Source organism: Meleagris gallopavo, chromosome 7 (assembly GCF_000146605.3).
Source record: "Meleagris gallopavo isolate NT-WF06-2002-E0010 breed Aviagen turkey brand Nicholas breeding stock chromosome 7, Turkey_5.1, whole genome shotgun sequence".
Taxonomy (NCBI): domain Eukaryota; kingdom Metazoa; phylum Chordata; class Aves; order Galliformes; family Phasianidae; genus Meleagris; species Meleagris gallopavo.
The window spans coordinates 17712595-17729675 of NC_015017.2; the positions used below are offsets into that span (position 1 = coordinate 17712595).

The 17081-nt window shown below is 57.8% G+C and overlaps 2 protein-coding genes across 3 annotated transcripts; one reads left to right on the plus strand and one right to left on the minus strand.

Moving 5' to 3' along the window:
* Positions 1–59: 59 nt before the first annotated feature.
* On the plus strand, positions 60–9245 carry ZNF142 (zinc finger protein 142). The gene is given in 9 exon segments (XM_010713618.3): positions 60–101; positions 103–340; positions 909–1529; positions 1770–2024; positions 2428–3240; positions 3483–3660; positions 4306–7513; positions 8162–8267; positions 8646–9245. Coding segments are annotated over 9 exon segments (5961 nt in total). The 3' UTR covers positions 9146–9245.
* Positions 9246–9420: 175 nt separating this feature from the next.
* Positions 9421–17075, minus strand: PLCD4 (phospholipase C delta 4). Of its 2 annotated transcripts, XM_019617118.2 has the most exons (16): positions 17013–17075; positions 15330–15381; positions 15045–15203; positions 14336–14564; positions 13977–14106; positions 13601–13832; positions 13096–13297; positions 12694–12838; positions 12104–12256; positions 11821–11961; positions 11569–11725; positions 11099–11215; positions 10635–10813; positions 10399–10534; positions 10176–10325; positions 9421–10077 (listed from the first exon to the last, which is right to left on the minus strand). In XM_019617118.2, the coding sequence occupies exons 2-16, from the start codon at positions 15352–15354 to the stop codon at positions 9971–9973; spliced, it is 2262 nt and encodes a 753-aa protein (XP_019472663.1). In that variant the 5' UTR covers positions 15355–15381; positions 17013–17075; the 3' UTR covers positions 9421–9970. The 2 variants fall into 2 exon arrangements, with proteins under 2 accessions (XP_019472663.1, XP_003207687.2); XM_003207639.3 differs by lacking the exon at positions 17013–17075 and having other exon boundaries at positions 15310–15374.
* Between the last annotated feature and the right edge of the window lie 6 nt (positions 17076–17081).

A 17081-nucleotide genomic window follows, 5' to 3' on the forward strand; every position in this document is an offset into this window, starting at 1 on the left:
TCGTTCTTCTCTTCCAGAGCCAGGAAACCCCCGTGCCCCGGCCTCTGACTAAAGGGGCAATGAGCGCAGAAGTGGCTGCACCTCCGGCTGCGGGCGAGGAAGATGGAGGCCCTGTGTTCTGAGCTGCTCCTGCCCTCCCCGGGGGCAGTGGGAGCAGCAGGGGCGGTTGGAAGCCCTACTGCCACGGATGGGGCTGCCCCGCTGCCCGTGAGCCAGGATTTGGTGCTGGCAGAGGCGTCATTGCCTGGGGCAGGGGCTGCGGCTGAAGGAAGCAACGTAGAAATCTTCATCGAGGCTGTGTCTGGCAACGTGACTCTGAGCAACACGGCCAATGGCACCGGTACTGGGTGTGGGGAGGGAGGCATGGACACTTCGGTGCCAAGCAGTGGGATGGGGGGTCAGCTGGCCATGTTCCTTCTAGTCAGCACCCTGGGGATGTCATGGTGCCCACGGGTCACTGAGCCCGTGTGTATCATGAGCAGCTGCTGCCACTCACTACAGGTCTGGCACAAGGTGGGGAAGACTGGCCCAGGGAGCCTTGGAGAAGCCTGTGGGGTTGCTCTGAGCCTTTGAGAGGATAAAGGTGGAGATCTCTATCCTGCTGCATCCCCCAGCATGCTGCCCACCTGAGGCATCCTACTAGAGAGAAGGCCAAGCAACATTGCCTGTGCTTCAGAGGTGCTAAGGAACAGACCCACTCAGTGTGGTCACCTGCACGGTGATGCTCCTCCTGCAGTGGGACTGTGTGGCATGGGATTCTCAGGGCAGGGAAAGAACTGTTGTTCTCAAAGCTGTAATTCATGGCAATGTAATTTTATTGTTCTTGTTCAGAGCTGGAACTGAACCACCAGTACCAAGCTCTGGGCCTGACGAAAGCCCTTTCTCACAATCATCCTTGCTCTGTGCAGAGGTGCTGGTCAAAGTGGTGGAGTTATATTTCTGCGAGAGGTGTGGACAGAGCTTCCAGGAGGCTTCCTTGCTGTCCCAGCACGAGTGTCTGCTACTGCCACCACCAGAGCACTTGCGGCTACCTGGAGTGCTGCCAGCACCCACCAGTAAGGGCCAGAATGAGCCAGGGGACTCAGAACCACCAGTATCGAGTGTGCCAGAAGGCTCGGCTCTTGAATGCCTGCTGTGCCCCATCTGCCAGGAGGCGTTTGCACAGCCTGGTGAGCTCAAGGAGCACTTCAAGACCCACCGTGGCCCTCAGGGAGCTCTGCCCTGCCCTGAGAAGGGCTGCTGCTTTGCCACAGAGGACCGCAAGCAGCTGCGCAGCCACCTACGTCTCCTGCATGGAACTTCCCCTGTGTCCTGCACCTACCGAGCCTGCCCCTTGCTGTTTCCCAGCCGCCCAGACATGGAACAGCACCACCGCACCCACTTCCCCTTCCACTGTGGCCATTGTGATTTTGTCACAGCTAATGCCAAGCTCTTCTGGCAGCACAGGAAGAGCCACATCGTGGAGACATCTGTGATGAGCAGCATTCCCAGCTCAGCTCCCCTCAAACAGCTCCGCATTCTGCCATCAGGTATAGCTGAGTTAGAGACCCAAGCTGGGTCAGGAGCCTGTGGGTATTGCAGGGGCTGGGTTTGGAGTTAAAGCTGTGGGGAACGACGGCAAAGCTGTGCTGCTGGAGGGCTAGAGAGCCAAGTGGTCCAGTAGCAAGGTGCCCTAGAGAGCCAGGAAATTTTTTTATGTGTATGGGTTAGGGGTGGTGGCTCTTCCCCCCTGCAGCATCACGGTCTCTTGTCTTTACTCCCTGACACAGAAGGGCGGAAGGAGGCAGAGAATTGTCACCCTGACTGGGAAGCTGCCTCAGAAGAAACGGGGCCAGCGAATACCTCAGGCACTGGGGAGGGCTCCATGGAGGAGCTGAAAGCATCTGCCGGAGAAGAGGATTCAGAGAGTGATGAGGATGATTCACTGGAGGAGGATGGAGAGAGCCCCTGTGAGGGTGAGGCCAAAGAGAACAGGAAGGAGGCTGCCGACAAAGCCAAGGTGACCTGGGCTCAGCACTTCAAAGGTATGATTGTGTGTCTGTGCTGAGAGATGCTTGGGCCTATTGCTTATGAGCAAGTAGTACAGCATAGTGGGGCCAGGAGATCCTATGCCATCCAGCAGCCTATTTGCCCATTAGGTGCCTTCTTTCTCTCCTGTTGCTGAACCTGAGGGGTTTGCTTGGCTTTGGGGGACATACAAGCAAGTCTGATTTAGGCTGCACTGGATCACTTTTGTAAGTGTTGAGCTGGAAAGAGCCCACCTGAACCATTCTGGTGGCTCAGGATGGGGATGATCTCTGTGGGTACCTGGCTGCTGCTTGACTGTATGTGATAAGCCTGTGTCTCAACACAGCAGGGTCAGGGAAGGAATATCTGCCTGTGCTTGTGTCCTTTTTCTTGCTGATGGCTCTTCCTTTGCTCTCACAGGAGATGTTGCAGAGGGCTCAGAATATATCTACAAAACCCACATGTGCCCCGAATGCAAGCGGTGCTTCAAGAAGCGGACACACTTGGTGGAGCATCTCCACCTGCACTACCCTGACCCCAGCCTGCAGTGCCCCAACTGCCACAAGTACTTCACCAGTAAAAGCAAGCTGAAAATCCACATGATGCGGGAGACAGGTGAGAAGGCGCACCGCTGCCCGCTCTGCCACTACAGCTCGGTGGAGAAGAATGCCCTCAACCGCCACATGGCCAGTATGCATGAGGACATTTCCAACTTCTACTCCGATGTCTACTCTTGCCCCGTCTGCAAAGAGAAGTTTCGCCTCAGCCAGGCCCTCAAAGAACACTTGAAGACTCACAAAGCTGAGCCCAAGAGGCTGAGCTGCTTCCAAGGCGGCTGCGACTACTGTGCGGAGGACAGGAAGGAGTTTGTCCGTCATCTCAAGGATGTTCACGGCATCAAGGCAGTGGAGTGCAAGTATCATGCCTGCTCACTGCTCTTCGGCACTGCTGAGGCCATGGAGGCTCACCGGAAAACCCACTACGCCTTCCACTGCCAGCAATGTGACTTCATCTGCTCCAACAAGCATGTTTTCCGGAAGCATAAGAAGCAGGGGCACCCAGGCAGTGAGCAGCTCCAGTGCAGCTTCTGTCCCTATGCCACCTTCAACCCTGTGGAGTATCATGACCACGTGGGCAAGATGCACGCCAACGAGAAGATTCACAAGTGCACTGAGTGTGCCTTCGCTACTGCGCACAAGAGGGTGCTCATCCGGCACATGCTGTTGCACACAGGTGAGTGCCTGCTGCGGGGCGCCTGGAGCTGAGCTGGGACATGGGTTTGTGCTGGTCCTGGAGGTCAGGGAGGGCTGGGTCAGGATTCCTGGGTCCTATCGATGGCTCTGCCACCCACCAATCCTGGCTGAAGTCACATTGTGTCCCCTGCTGTTACCCCAAGCTCCTGCGGAACTGGTTACCCTCAGGGGAGGCTGCCATATCTGATTATTGTACTGAGAACATTTATCTTTCCTCTGTAGGAGAGAAGCCTCATAAGTGTGAGCTGTGTGACTTCACGTGCCGCGATGTGAGCTACCTGTCCAAGCACATGCTGACCCATTCCAACGACAAGAACTTCATGTGCACTGAGTGTGGATACATCACCAAGTGGAAGCACTACTTGAACGTTCACATGCGCAAGCACACTGGTGATCTTCGGTACTACTCCTAGGCTGGTTGGCCTGGCAACATTTTAGGGCTTCCCAGATCCTGCTGCAGGAGTCTGCTGCTCTGGGCTGCAACTACTGCCCATTCTGCGTGGCACACAATAAATGCAGTCTTTGAGCTTGCAGGTTGTTGTCAGCATAGTGCTCTGGAGGCAAAGGTATCTCAGTGCCTCAGTACCATCATTACATTAGTGCAGCTCTAAACCTGGGTTCTTGCATTCTGCTTATGTTTTTGTGCCAAGGCCAGTTTGGGCTTGTGCAGGACTCTGCTAAAAAATGTTTTTACTTCTGCGCTATCACCTTAGTATCCTGTGGGTCTAATCTGCCTCCACGGATGCTGGAGGTGCTTCTGCTGTGAAGCGTGTATCAGGAGTGACAGGGTCACTTTCTGGGATGCCCAGGGACTCTATCTCCCATCCCCAGGTTGGGGATATAAAGCACCAGCAGTGCCATGGGATGCAACAGAGAGGAATTGCTTGCGGTTTGAGCTGCCCAAATTGCAAAGGTCAGGCCCAGCAAACCTAAGAGCACTCCTTCCCCAGGTGTCTGAGACGGGGAAGCAGAGCTCCATTTGTCTGACAGGATTCAGCCTGTTCTGGTTCCCCACACTGCCTGACCAGTTCTGTTTTCCCCACAGGTACCAGTGCAACCAGTGCTCGTACCGGTGCCACCGTGCTGACCAGCTGAGCAGCCACAAGCTGCGGCACCAAGGCAAAAGTCTCATCTGCGAGGTGTGCGGCTTTGCTTGCAAGCGCAAGTACGAGCTGCAGAAGCACATGCAGGCAAAGCACTCGCAGAACTACCAAGTGCCCATCTTCCAGTGCCAGTACTGTGCCTACCAGACCAAGTACAAGCAGGCGTTGCTGAACCACGAGAACTGCAAGCACACCAAGCAAAAGGAGTTTCGCTGCGCCCTTTGCTCTTACTGCACCTTCAGCAACACCAGCCTCTTCTTCCACAAGCGCAAGATTCACGGTTATGTGCCTGGTGACAAGGACTGGCTGGAAAACTATGCCAGCAAGGAGCTGGAGATCAGCTCATCTGAGTCTGTCTTTGGCTACGAGCTTGGAGCAGCCCTGCGTGTGGATGCCAGCTCCGTCTTCTCTAGCAAAGAACAGTGGGCAAAAGTGAAGCCATCCCAGTCGGAGTCCCAGGGGGAAGAGGGCTGCCAGCAAGCGTCCGTGGTGCCCCAGGATGCTGCTCCATCGGAGGGCAGCAGTAAGGCTCAGACAGCTGTGGGCAAGGGGGAGCAGAGATGCATGATTGATGACAGCATGCAGAGTGACACTGCTGCGGGCCCAGCTGAGCTCATCACTTCTGAGGATGTGGCAGAGAGCTGCATGTTGCACTTGGAGACGGTAAATGTCTCATCTGATCCCATCCTGGAACATTTGACTGGAGATGCCTGCATGGCACAGCCGGAGAGCATGGAAATGCTCTCCTGCAAGGAACCTCCTGCCGCCTACAAGATACTGGGCTCCCAGGGTGACCTTGGCTTGGAGGACAATGACAATGCGCTCGAAGACATCCCGGACTATAAGAAAGAGGGGGCAGATGTATGCAAGGATGAGATGTTGAGGCTGGAGGACAGCGCAGCAGCAGGTGCCAGCCAGGAAAATGACACTGTAAGAGAAGCCACAGGCCACCTTGAGAGGTCATGTTCAGACCACAGCAAGCTGGATGCAGGCCCAGAGATGAGAGAGACCAGCCAAGGTGAACCACCAGAGGCCTGGCTCAGTGTGCTGAAGACAGCTGAGCAGAGCCGTCCACCTGTCCCAGAGGATGCGGCCACCTCCAGCGATGACACCAGAAACAGTTCAGAATCGGTGCTGAAGGCGCTGCGGAAGCAGGACAAGGAGCAGGCAGAGACACTGGTGTTAGAGGGAAGGGTCCAGATGCTGGTGGTGCAGTCAGAAAGTCAGATCTTTAAGTGTGAAAAATGCTCTTACATCACACGGAAGGAGAAGTCCATGTCACTGCACTCTAAAGCCAGCTGCCAGAATCACCGCACCCCACTTGTGTGCCGCGAGTGTGGTGCCAGCTTTAAGCAGCAAAGGGGACTCAACACCCACCTCCTCAAAAAATGCCCAGTCCTCCTGAAGAAGAACAAGGTCCTCAAACCAGCTGTTGTGGAGGCAGCTGGGTTGCACTGTCCTACTGAGCAGCTGGGTGATAACGGTACAGAAACAGCAGAGAGCAACAGGGGAGGCATGGAGGAGCCTGGACATCCTGAGTCCCCCTGGGAAGCTGAAATGATGCCTGATAAAATGCAGGAGTCGGATGGTCTCTTTGCTGGGGAACGTGTGTCAGGCTGTTCTTCCCCTGAAAAGTCTCTCTCTGGTGACAGTGCAGAGGTGGCAGAAGAGCCTTCAAAGCAAGGGGATGGAGCTGAGACAAGCAGAATGGAGAGTCCCTTGCAGGTTGGGAAACCCTCTGAGAAATACCGGCTGGAGGGTGGGAAGCTGCACTGCAATGCCTGCTCCTTTGTGTGCTCCCGGGTCTCCACCATCACCTCCCACGTGGAGGACGGCTGCCGGAGCCTGGAGCAGTTCTGGTGCTCACTGTGCCCTGAAGCCTTTCGCTCTCAGCGGGCCCTGAAGAACCACTGTGCTGAGAAGCACCTCCTGCATCCCGAGGAGGACAGACCCCACAGCACCCAGCTCCCGGGGGGGCACACAGCCAGCGCTGAGATGGGGCAGCCCGGTGACCCTGTGCTAGACGCAGCCCCCTCAAAAGCCGCACTGCCCAAACAGAGGCGTTTCTCCTGCCCCACTTGCCCCTTCACCTGCCACCAGGAGCGAGCCATGAAGACGCACAAGAAGAGGGGCTGCGTGACACTGGGAGAGTTCCGCTGTGCCTCCTGCCCCTTCACCTCCAAAGTGGCCAAAGCCCTGCGGCTGCACCGCAAGCTGCACCGCAAGCACTACAGCAAGCGGCCGCAGCTGCAGTGCCGCCAGTGTGAGTTCACCTGCAAGCAGGCCCGCTGCCTGCGGCAGCACGTGCGCATCAAGCACGAGGGGGTGAAGCCTCACAAGTGCCTCTACTGCGAGTTCAGCACCACGCGGCGGTACCGCCTGGAGGCCCACCAGTCCCTGCACACCGGCGTGGGCCGCATCGCCTGCGGCATCTGCAGCCAGACCTTCGGCACCAACTCCAAGCTGCGCATCCACCGCCTGCGGGTGCATGAGAAGACACCCACCCACTTCTGCCCGCTGTGCGACTACAGCAGCTACCTGCAGAACGACATCACCCGCCACGTCAACAGCTGCCACCACGGCGAGCTCAACTTCGGCTGCTCCCGCTGCGAGGCGCGGTTCAGCTCTGAGACGGCCCTCAAGCAGCACGTCCTGCGGCGGCACGAGGAAAAGGTGTCCTACGGCTGCCCACAGTGTGGCTTCGTGTGCCACAGCGAGGCCACGCTCAAGTGCCACGTGCAAAAGCAGCACCCGCACCTGGAGTGTGGCACGTGCAAGGAGAGCTTTCCCAGCCGAGATGCTCTGGAGGAGCACAAGAAGCAGCATTTCAGCCACCGCTGCGAGCTGTGCAGCTTCGCTGCTAAGGAGCGGCAGCAGCTGGTGCGGCATTACGTGGAGAGCCACGAGCCGGCCACCCCCCAGGACAAACCCCTGCAGTGCCCCTTCTGCGACTTCGCCTGCCGCCATCAGCTCGTCTTCGACCAGCACATGAAGGGCCACGGGGGGACGCGCATCTACAAGTGCTCCGACTGTGAGTACACCACCAAGAACAGGCAGAAGATCACCTGGCACATCCGCATCCACACAGGTGAGAAGCCCTACAAGTGTCACCTCTGCAAGTACACCTGTGCCGACCCCTCACGTCTCAAGGTGAGCATCCTGCTTGGGGATGGCTTGGGAGATACATCGGGGTTTGGGGATGAAGAAACTCACAAGGGGAATTATTGTCCTCTCTGTTCTTTCCTGAGATTTATATGGGAATAGGCAAGCAGATGGTGCTGATGCAAAGCAATGTGATACTCGGGGACAGTGGCTGCATGTTCTTTCTGCTCCGATTCGTATGTGATTATCATCCTCTCACACTAAAGGGCCTTTCCTAGAACAAGAGAGTCGGGCATGGGGTAATGGAAGGAAAATGGCCTGTCTTTACTAAAAGAGGTATTGACTTTTTTAATAGCTGAGCTGGAGCCCTTTGGGGTCACCTGGGCGAGGCTGCTGTGATGCAGTCTGTTCAGGGCTAGCTCTGCTGGTCTTTTTTCAGTTTGAGCTGTGCCCTAAGTGCCAAACTACGAAGAAAATCCTGTGTCCTGAGACAGAGTGCGCTCAGCAGCAGCAGGGTCTGATCCTGACCCTTCTGTGGAACACCCTGTGGTCAGGCTACCAAACAGCCCTCCTGGCTGCTCACAATTACTGAGATATCAGGCTTGCTTCCGAGCCCCATGCATCGCAGGGCCCTGCATCCCCCTCCAGCAGGTGGCATAGCCTTGTCCTGACCGTGCCCCATATTCCTCTGTCCAGTACCACATGCGGATCCACAAGGAAGAGCGCAAATACCTCTGCCCAGACTGTGGCTACAAGTGCAAGTGGGTGAATCAGCTCAAGTACCACATGACAAAGCACACAGGTGGGTATGGCCATGGGGCACCTCCAGCACTGCTGGCAGGGGAGGGCCATGGGGCTGCATAAACCCAACTCCACGCTTCCCATGTGAGACACGGTAGACGACTGTTCAGTATGTCCCGGCATGCTGATGGGTTGGGGTTGCCTTGGGGCTGCATGCCAGTGCTGGGAAGATGATGAGAGGAAAAGTGGGGTGACACAGACCCCAGAGCCCTTGGAAATGGGGGAGCTTTAGGGAGCCTGCAGGGAAGTAGGCAGTAGTGCCAAGGATAGGGTGAAGGGAGGGTCTTTGGGACCATTATTGGGATGTTGAGACCCCGTGGAAGGGCTGTGGGAGACAGACAGCATCCCCTTGACCCCAGCACTATCCCCATTGCCACAGGGCTGAAGCCGTACCGCTGTGACGAGTGTGAGTACCGCACCAACCGGGCGGACGCACTGCGGGTGCACAAAGAGACACGACACCGGGACGCGCGTTCCTTCATCTGCGAGCAGTGCGGAAAGGCCTTCAAGACTCGCTTCCTCCTCAAGACCCACCTGAAGAAACACAGCGAGGAGAAGCCGTACGTCTGCAATGCCTGCGGGCGGGCTTTCCGCTGGGCGGCTGGCCTGCGGCACCATTACCTCACCCACACCAACGAGCATCCCTTCTTCTGCCGCTACTGCCCCTACAAGGCCAAGCAGAAGTTCCAGGTCATCAAACACATCCAGCGGCACCACCCCGAGTGCGGGGCTGGCGACCCCAGCCAGGGGGTGGGCAAAGACCCCAGCACACCCACCGTCCACCTCCATGCTGTGCAGAGGGAGAGCCCAGCTACGGGGCCACCAGCACCGCAGCAGGAGGGAGAGCGCCTCACAGAGAAGGACAGCATCTGCCAGTGAGTCCTGGCAGCTGCAGAGATGTATGTGTGTGTATAGGCATATATGTATATGGGATGTAAGATATGTGGCTGTATAAAAGGAATCTCTCGGCTCCATTTGATCCTGTTTCTTCAGGCTGTTTGGGGTTCTCCTAGCTGCACTGAGGACCAGGGTGCTGGGAACTGTGGGACAACTCCAGCTGGAAGCCCTCCTTGTGTATGTGGCAGCATGGAAGCAGATTCATACAGCAAAGGGATTGTCTGCAGGGAGAAATGACAAAACCCACTCCCTATATCGAACACCACCGTACCCAGACTGCTCGCTGCCTGTCACTGAACAATTTATTAGGTTGCTTACATAGAAAGCACACAGCAAGGGTAAGTAACATGGCACTGGGCAGGAGCACCACTATGGCTATGTAGGCCAGGGGCTCTGACTGGACCTGTTGGTTCAGGAGGCAGTGAGTTCCGGCTCCTCTCCCAGCTCTGCCTGAAGTTTGCTCTGCTCCAGCCTTGCTCCCCTGGCTTTGGGGACCAGCCCCATGCACCAGCTCTCCTCTTTGTGGCCACATCCAGCCGTACATGGAGGGACACACACCAGCACACCCCCACACAAGTGCCTAGGAAGGGAGGGCAGTAGGCAGCATCCCAACCTGGCATGGAGACATCACTGCCTTTTCCCAACCCCCAGAGGCTACTGCAAAGGGGACACAGCAGCAACGATAACACAGAGACTACACAAACAGATTTGACTACAGGGTGGCATCGGCTCTGTGGCCACAACTGCATGGGGCCAAAACCAGGTCAGCCCTATGGCTTCTATCCAGGTCCCGCTGGCACCGTGGGTTCAGTCTTGCTCAGGGCCAGGCGGCTCGGTGATGCGGATGTGGACAAAGAGCGAAGAGGGCGGGATGCTGGTGCCATCCTTGGAGAGGAGATGGATGTGGCGGTATCCTGCAGAGGGGACAGCGAGGCCATGGCTGACCACCCCATTCCCTAGCACCTAACCGAGCCCCTCAGCATCTCCCCGCATAACTGCAGCGATCGCTCACCAGGTTTGATGTTGGCAAAGGCCAGGGTGAACTGTCCCACAAAATCGTTCCTGGAGGTCTTGTCATAATCCTCCACCACAAAGCGGACAAGGGCCAGCTGGGGCACTTGAAGCTGGAACTGAAGGGTCTCGTCCCAGTGGGGGTTAAACCCTGGTAAGGGAGAGCAGGCACTGGTGGGTGACAGGCAGGACAGGCACAGCGGGTCCCCGTAATGCAGGCTCACCGTTGTTCTCGATGTACTTGGTCTCCTGGTGTGCCTGGTCTGCAGGCACCCCATGGATCTCCACACGTACCAGGGGGTCGATGATGGCTCCATCCTTGCTGTTGGCCACTTTGGGCAGCTGCTGCCCACTGATCACCTGTGCAGAAGGAACATGCAGGATGGCTCTCTCCCCAACTGGGACAGGCAGAGCCCCAGCACACTCATGCAGCTCCCCAGCATCCCTCCTCAGCCCATACCTGGATTGTCAAGGTGACGGGGCCGGGGCCCTGCCAGGTGCTAGGATCACTAGGGTTGAAGAGAGTTCCTTCATCTCTCATGAAGGATGGTTTAAGCACGTAGCCACAGTGGCCATTCTGGCTGAACAGCCCATCACACAGGTCCATCTCCATGCCAGCTGTTTGGAAGTTCAGGGCCACTGGGGGAAGGTGGCCAGGAATTGGTTCAGCATAGCACAGGGCAACTTGGAGACCCCATGCCTTGCTTTGTAGGCAAGAACCAGCCCACAGAACCAGAGCAAGAACCCCACAGCCAGAGATGCAAGGACACACACGGGACAAGGCACTGATGTCAAGTGTGCATGGGCCAGGGCAAGAGCTACAGCTACAATGGCAGCAGTTGGCACCAATGCCACTGATGATGCCACTTCACATGGGACCCAGGGCATCTCCCCAGCCAGAGCCCTGATTTACACATCCCATACCAATCTGACATCCTGCGTTCCACATCTCCTGGGGGCTATAATTGGAGGAGTCTGTCCGCATCCCACTGGGGTAGATGCGTGTCAGCTGCCAGGTGTTGTGCCGGACAAACTCATTCCCTAGGGATGGAAAGTGTGATCATCCTTTGGTCTGCACAGCCACATGCATTGCTTGTCCAACCACTCATCCCTCCACCAGCCATCCCTCAACCCATCCCTCCATCCTACCCTTCATCTATCCCTCCAACCACCTATTTCTCCCCCATCTCCCCTCCAAGTAGCCCAGCTCTCCTGCCTCACTTTCTAACCCAACAAAACCCAACTTCCCTGCCAGCCCCAAGTACCTCAGTTATAGCCCACTTTCTCCAAACCAGAAGGAAGCCCCATGTCTAAAGGCTCTTGCCCTACACCCAGAAGACGCCTGCCCTCCACCCTACCCCACTCCCCACACATCGCTGCCCCTTTCACCTCACCTGCATCCCGGATGAGCTTCCTGGCCTTCGCCTCAGAGAGGGAGGAGATTTCAGAAGGCCGGGAGTGGTTGCGGGCCTCCTGGAAACCCCGGAAGGACACATTCTTGCAGTAGACAACACAGTCAGACAACGCCTGTGCCAGGCTCTCCCTGTCCTTCTGTAAGGCAGAGCTGTGTCAGCACCACCAGCTCCGCAGGATGGAGCAGGCAGGGAAGTCCACAGGGTGCAGAGTCCCCATCCCAGGCCACCTACCTTCATCCTCCGCTTCTCCTCCTCTGCCTCTGCCCCATTGTCATCATCAGACACATCGGGTGCCTCATCCCCTGGCCCATCCAACGTGTCCTCCAGCCGCCCGATCTTCTTCCCCTTCAGCAGGATCTTGTGCTTCAGCTCCTGTGGGGTCAGGGATAGAGAGGAGTTGACCCTGGGGTGCTGGGCTCCCCTCTCCTCCTTATGACACTACGCTGTCCTTGCTGCCAGGAGGAAGATGGTGGGAGACAGCAGAGCCACCTCCTCACCCTGCTCTGTCCCTTACCTCTGGGGATGGGAGCTGGGTGGGGACGCGCCCGTCGGTGGTGGTGGTGAGGAGATGCTCCCCCAGAATGTCCTTCAGCTGTTGGGCCAGCACCTCCTGCTGCTCCATGCTGCAGTGGTTCTCCAGGGACAGGATCACTGGGAAGTCGGAAGCCTGGGGAGCAATGGGTGCTTCTGTCCCCCCTGGCACTGGGGTGAGCAGAGATGTGGGGGGACAGGGCAACAGCAGCGACCTCTGTGGGGCTGCGAGGGACAGCACAGCTCAGCTGCATGGCCACTTTGGTGAAGTGAGCACAGCTGCCAGCTCTCAGATGCATGCTCAGTACCAGAAAGGAGCTCACCATGCCCTTGGATCCCCGAGACCTTCACTCACCCCCCTCCACCACCTCAGTGCCCCTAGGACCCCCCTTCACTCCCTCTCATCCCTGCACTCCATCAGATCAGCTCTCAGATCCTGTATAGCACATCACAAGGCTGCAGATCAGTCCCTCGGTGCTGTCCCCAGGGCACGCACACAGCCACCATCCTCACCACCACTGCCCCATCGCTGCCCCTCAGCCCAACTGCACTGAGGGCCACCCAGTGCCCTACCTGGAAGGCGTACTTCCCCAGGGTGCTCACCACCTCCCTGAAGGGGATCTTGGAGGTGAAGGTGTGGCCGTGGTACACTATAGGCTCCCCGTTCGGCCCGTCCCAGCAATCCACCTCCAGGCAGCGGCAGCCCCGTTTCAGAGCCCTATGGGTGGGCAGTCATCCCAGTACCCCGGCCAGGGCACCAGCCCCCTGCCCTCCCTCTGGCTGTGGTATCACCCCTGCAGGATCAGGGGATACGTGCCAGGGTGAGGACACCCATCTAGGGATGGATGGATGGAGGGAGGGAAGAATGGACGGATTCAGGAAAGGAAAAATTGCATCTCCAAAAGGGACCCTCCTCCTGGACACGGCCATGCCACTCGTGGTGCTGGGGGCAAGTGGGAGGGAGCAGCCCATTACCTGATGTAGCCTTCGATGCTGCTCTGACCCCGGATCTGGTCCTCTATCAAGTAGGTGTTGTGAGAGGAGGAGATGAAGTAGTGGCAGAGAGGCTGGGTCATGTCCTGCCACAGAGCCCGGTGCTGAGAATTGAAGATGGAGCCCTCCGGGGAGCAGAGGTACATGAGGAACCCATCAGCACTCAGCGCGTGGCGAGCCCTGGCTGTGAGCAGACCAGGAGACTCAACCAAAGTCAGGGCCAAGGGGAACGGAGTAGGAGCAAATGAGACTGCTAGTAGCTCCTGGTATCCTGGGCTAGGCTGGAGCATTAGGAACAATGGAGGCAGCCCTAGGGAGGTGGGCCCCAAAGCCAAAGCTCGCACCCAATGGCTGGCCAAACTCTTTCAGAAGAATGGACCAAACAAAGGGAGAACTGCACCCAGATCACACCAGAGCAGCGGTGAGCCCTTCGCCTATGCCCAGTCCTCTCTACAGTGCAGAGCACAGCTATTTTCCAGGCTCTCACCTGTCTCTGAGGGTTCATATTTGTCAATGAGCTCCATAGCGAGCTCCTCCGTGCCCTCCTCCTCCAGCTGCTCCTGCCGCAGGAAATCCACCAGCTCCAGAAGCGTCAGCTTCTTCCCATCCTCAGAGAACTCCTGGAAGAGGCTCTGCACCTCCTTGCGCTCCGTGAGGGCTTTGTAGAAGAGCACAAACTCTTCCCCTTCCAGCGTCCCTGACTCTGACTTGTCGGCAGCCTGCAAGGAAGCTCACTCAGCATCAACAGCGTGGGATGCCCAGCCCACGATGGGTCACCACTGCCAGCGGAAGGCACAGGGAAGGGAGGAAGGAACGTCGTGCATCCAGCTCCAGCCCATCCTGCCTTAAGGTGTGGTGCTTACCTGGAAGAGTCGCAGGGCATGGTCCTCGTTCATGTCTACGTTCATCATCTTGAGGAGACGCTGCACCTCCTTGAAGTTCATGCGTCCGTCCTTATTCTTGTCAGCTTTCTGGAACCAGTCACGAATCCATGTGCAAGAAACCAGGACAGATGTTAAGGGAAATGGCCTTGGATAAGAGAGCTGGAGAGGGGGAGTATCAGATCTTTTCCTTTTGGTACAAGCTCCCCTCCCCTGATGCAGAAGGTGATACCCATAAAATTACGTGCTAGGACAAGGCTGGAGATGCAGGGCTTGGGGGAGACAGGGGGTGGGGGGAGGACAGAATGTGAAGGGCAGTGCGGTGCCCATGGAAAGGATATTGGTCTATTCTCTCCCTCTGGTCCATGCTGGTGGCCACTTCAATGAGCTGGCGCAGGCCCTGGACCCAGCACTGCGCCTCTTCCTCTGTGCCAGCAATGAGATCCAGATTGCCCCGACGCCCGTAGAAAACAATGGTGAAGCAGCGCTCAGGGGGGAACTCCTCAGCCAGGCTCTGCAACACCTCTGACTGGTGCCCTTCCCGCACTGTCTCCACATCGCTGATGGAGACTGGGGCAGAGGGAGGGGAGGTCTGTCTGTGGGGGACAAGGACCGCAGGGCAGGGGGCACTGCCCACAGGCATCTGTCCTTCCAACCATCTCTTCTTCTGCTCAGCCATCCAACTGTCCACACACCCACTCGTGGACCTATCCGTCCATCCATCCATCTACCCACCCACCCTCTCACCCACCTACCTGTGGAGCTACTCATCTATCTATCCATCCATCCATCCACCCATCCATGCATGGAGCTATTCATCCATCCATCCATCCATTCCTCCACCCATCCCCGTGCTCACCCACTGAACTACCCCTCCACCTACTCATCCAGAGAGATGTGGATGAGAAAAGCCTGACACAAACAGAGCCTCTCCTGAATCTCAGTACTCTCTGCAAGCACAGTTTCAGGAATCTTCATACTTTCACCCTGCTGTTCATTCTGAATCCTACTAACGACCTGCACGGACAACACACCACAGCTGGTACTCACAAGCAGACTCAATCTTGCCTGTCCTCTTGGACTGGTACCAGATGGTCATGCAGTCATCCTGCAGCTTGAAGTACCTCTGCTTCTTCCAGCTCTTGGATTTGACTTTACGCATCAGCGTCCCTTGCTGCATCTTCTCCAGGGTTTCTGTGAGCTGGATGCCTGGGGGCAGAGCGGGCTGCATGGCCGGGGGGACCTCACTCCCTCCAGCCTCTGAGACCTAGGATGGAGGAGAAATGGACTCCACCCAGCACCCCGCCGCACGCACCCCTCTGCTGAGACACTCACGGGCGTTGCACAGCAGCGATGCCATGGCTCTGCCTCCTCCGTGTTGGCACTGCTGGAGAGGGAAGAGAGGGCTGTGGAGGCCTACCCACTGCTGGGGTGTCTGTCCCCAGCACCTGCGGGTGATGTATGCGTGTGCCCTAGTGTGAGCACACCTGCCTGTACCTCCTGCTGGCTCACCCTCTTGTTAAGTGTCAAGTTCGTCCCATTGTTCTTATGAAATATTAATTGTGTTACCAGGAAGCCAGAGCTTGAGAGGTGTGGGGGGAAAATGGAAAAACTTGTGAGAGCGGCCTCAGAGCTGGGAGGGGATCTGAGCTCTCCCTCACCCTGGGAGTGGGCAAAACGGGGAGTCCGGGAGAGCCCCAGAGCTTGGGGACAGCCTTGCACCATGTTTGGAGGTAGCAGTGAGGAGTCTGGGTCGGTGACCCATGGTACCCCAGCACTGCAGGGCCCTGGGGATGGGAGCAGAACATCAGCACTGCTGGAGCGAGCAGGGACACGCGGGACTATAAATGCAACCAGACTGACAATAAGTCCTTGATGAGGCTGTTAAGACTTTAATTAGACCAGAGATAAATTGCTGGATGTGCTCATCGCCCGGATGCTTGAGCAGTCTTCAAGGACCAGATAGCGCAGCTGGTGGGCAGGGATGTGGGTGCAGGGGAAGCCCTGTCACAGGCTGGGGTCCCACTCAGGGCAAGGGGCACAGGGTGCTGGCTGTACCCCAGGTCCCTGACTCAGCACAGCACCAGCACTGTGGGGCTGGGAATAGCAGGTGCCGTCAGCGTGCAGGCAGCTGCCAAGCTCAGCTGGCAGACCTGTGTGAGCACAGGGTCTGGATGGGGCCAGGCTTGTTTCTGGGAAGCCGGGGTGGAGGGGAGGCGTCAAGGCTGAGGAGACACCGGGACAGGAACCGGCTCGGTGCCACCAACAGGGCTGAACTCAGCGCTCAGTCACACAGGTAATGGGGGCAGTGTGCAGGGGGCTGCTTGCTGGCTGTTGGCCCAGCAGGGTTGGGGTTTTGGAATTAAATGAATATCCCACGGTGTCAGCCCCTACTTTGTGCCAGAGAGATGCGTAGGGAGGCACGGCCCAAAGGTGTGCAGCCCATCCCCAACCAGGGCAGCAGGGACTGCCTCACACACAGCACAGCAAACCTTTCCCACCGCAGATGAGACCCTGCGATTGCAGAGCAGGACCGCGGCTGTCCATCCTCCCCAGCACACCCGGTGCCCTCGAGGACCCCTCGCCGTGCAGAGCTCGGCTTTGACGCTTGCTCCTCTGTCGAGGAGAGAGGGAAAGGAGCCAGGGGCTGGAGCCAGAGCTCTCCGACTGGAAACCCGACCCGAGAGCTTCCCGCAGGGCCGCTGCCTCCTGCCAGGGCCGCTTCTCCCTTCCCGGCCAGCGGCGTGGGGCGGCGGGAAGCCGCGCTCCAGCGTCCGGAGGTGACAGACCCCGCGCATGGCGGAGGGACAGCGGCGTGAGCACCCCAGCAGTCACCCGGGAAAATTAAATGCCACCCAAGAGACGGGGACAGCACCGCACCGGGGGTGCAGGGCTCAGGACTTGGCGTTACACGTAATTCCCAGCAGAAGAACGAGCCGGCACTCATCCCCCCAGCCCGCAGCTCACCCGCCCGCGGCCCCTATTGCCCCCCGTTCCGAGGACAGCCCAGCCCCGTACCAGCTCTCCGGTGCCGCTCCGTTCCGCGCCGTACCGCCCGTGTTCCTCCGACTGCGACCGCACGGGGCC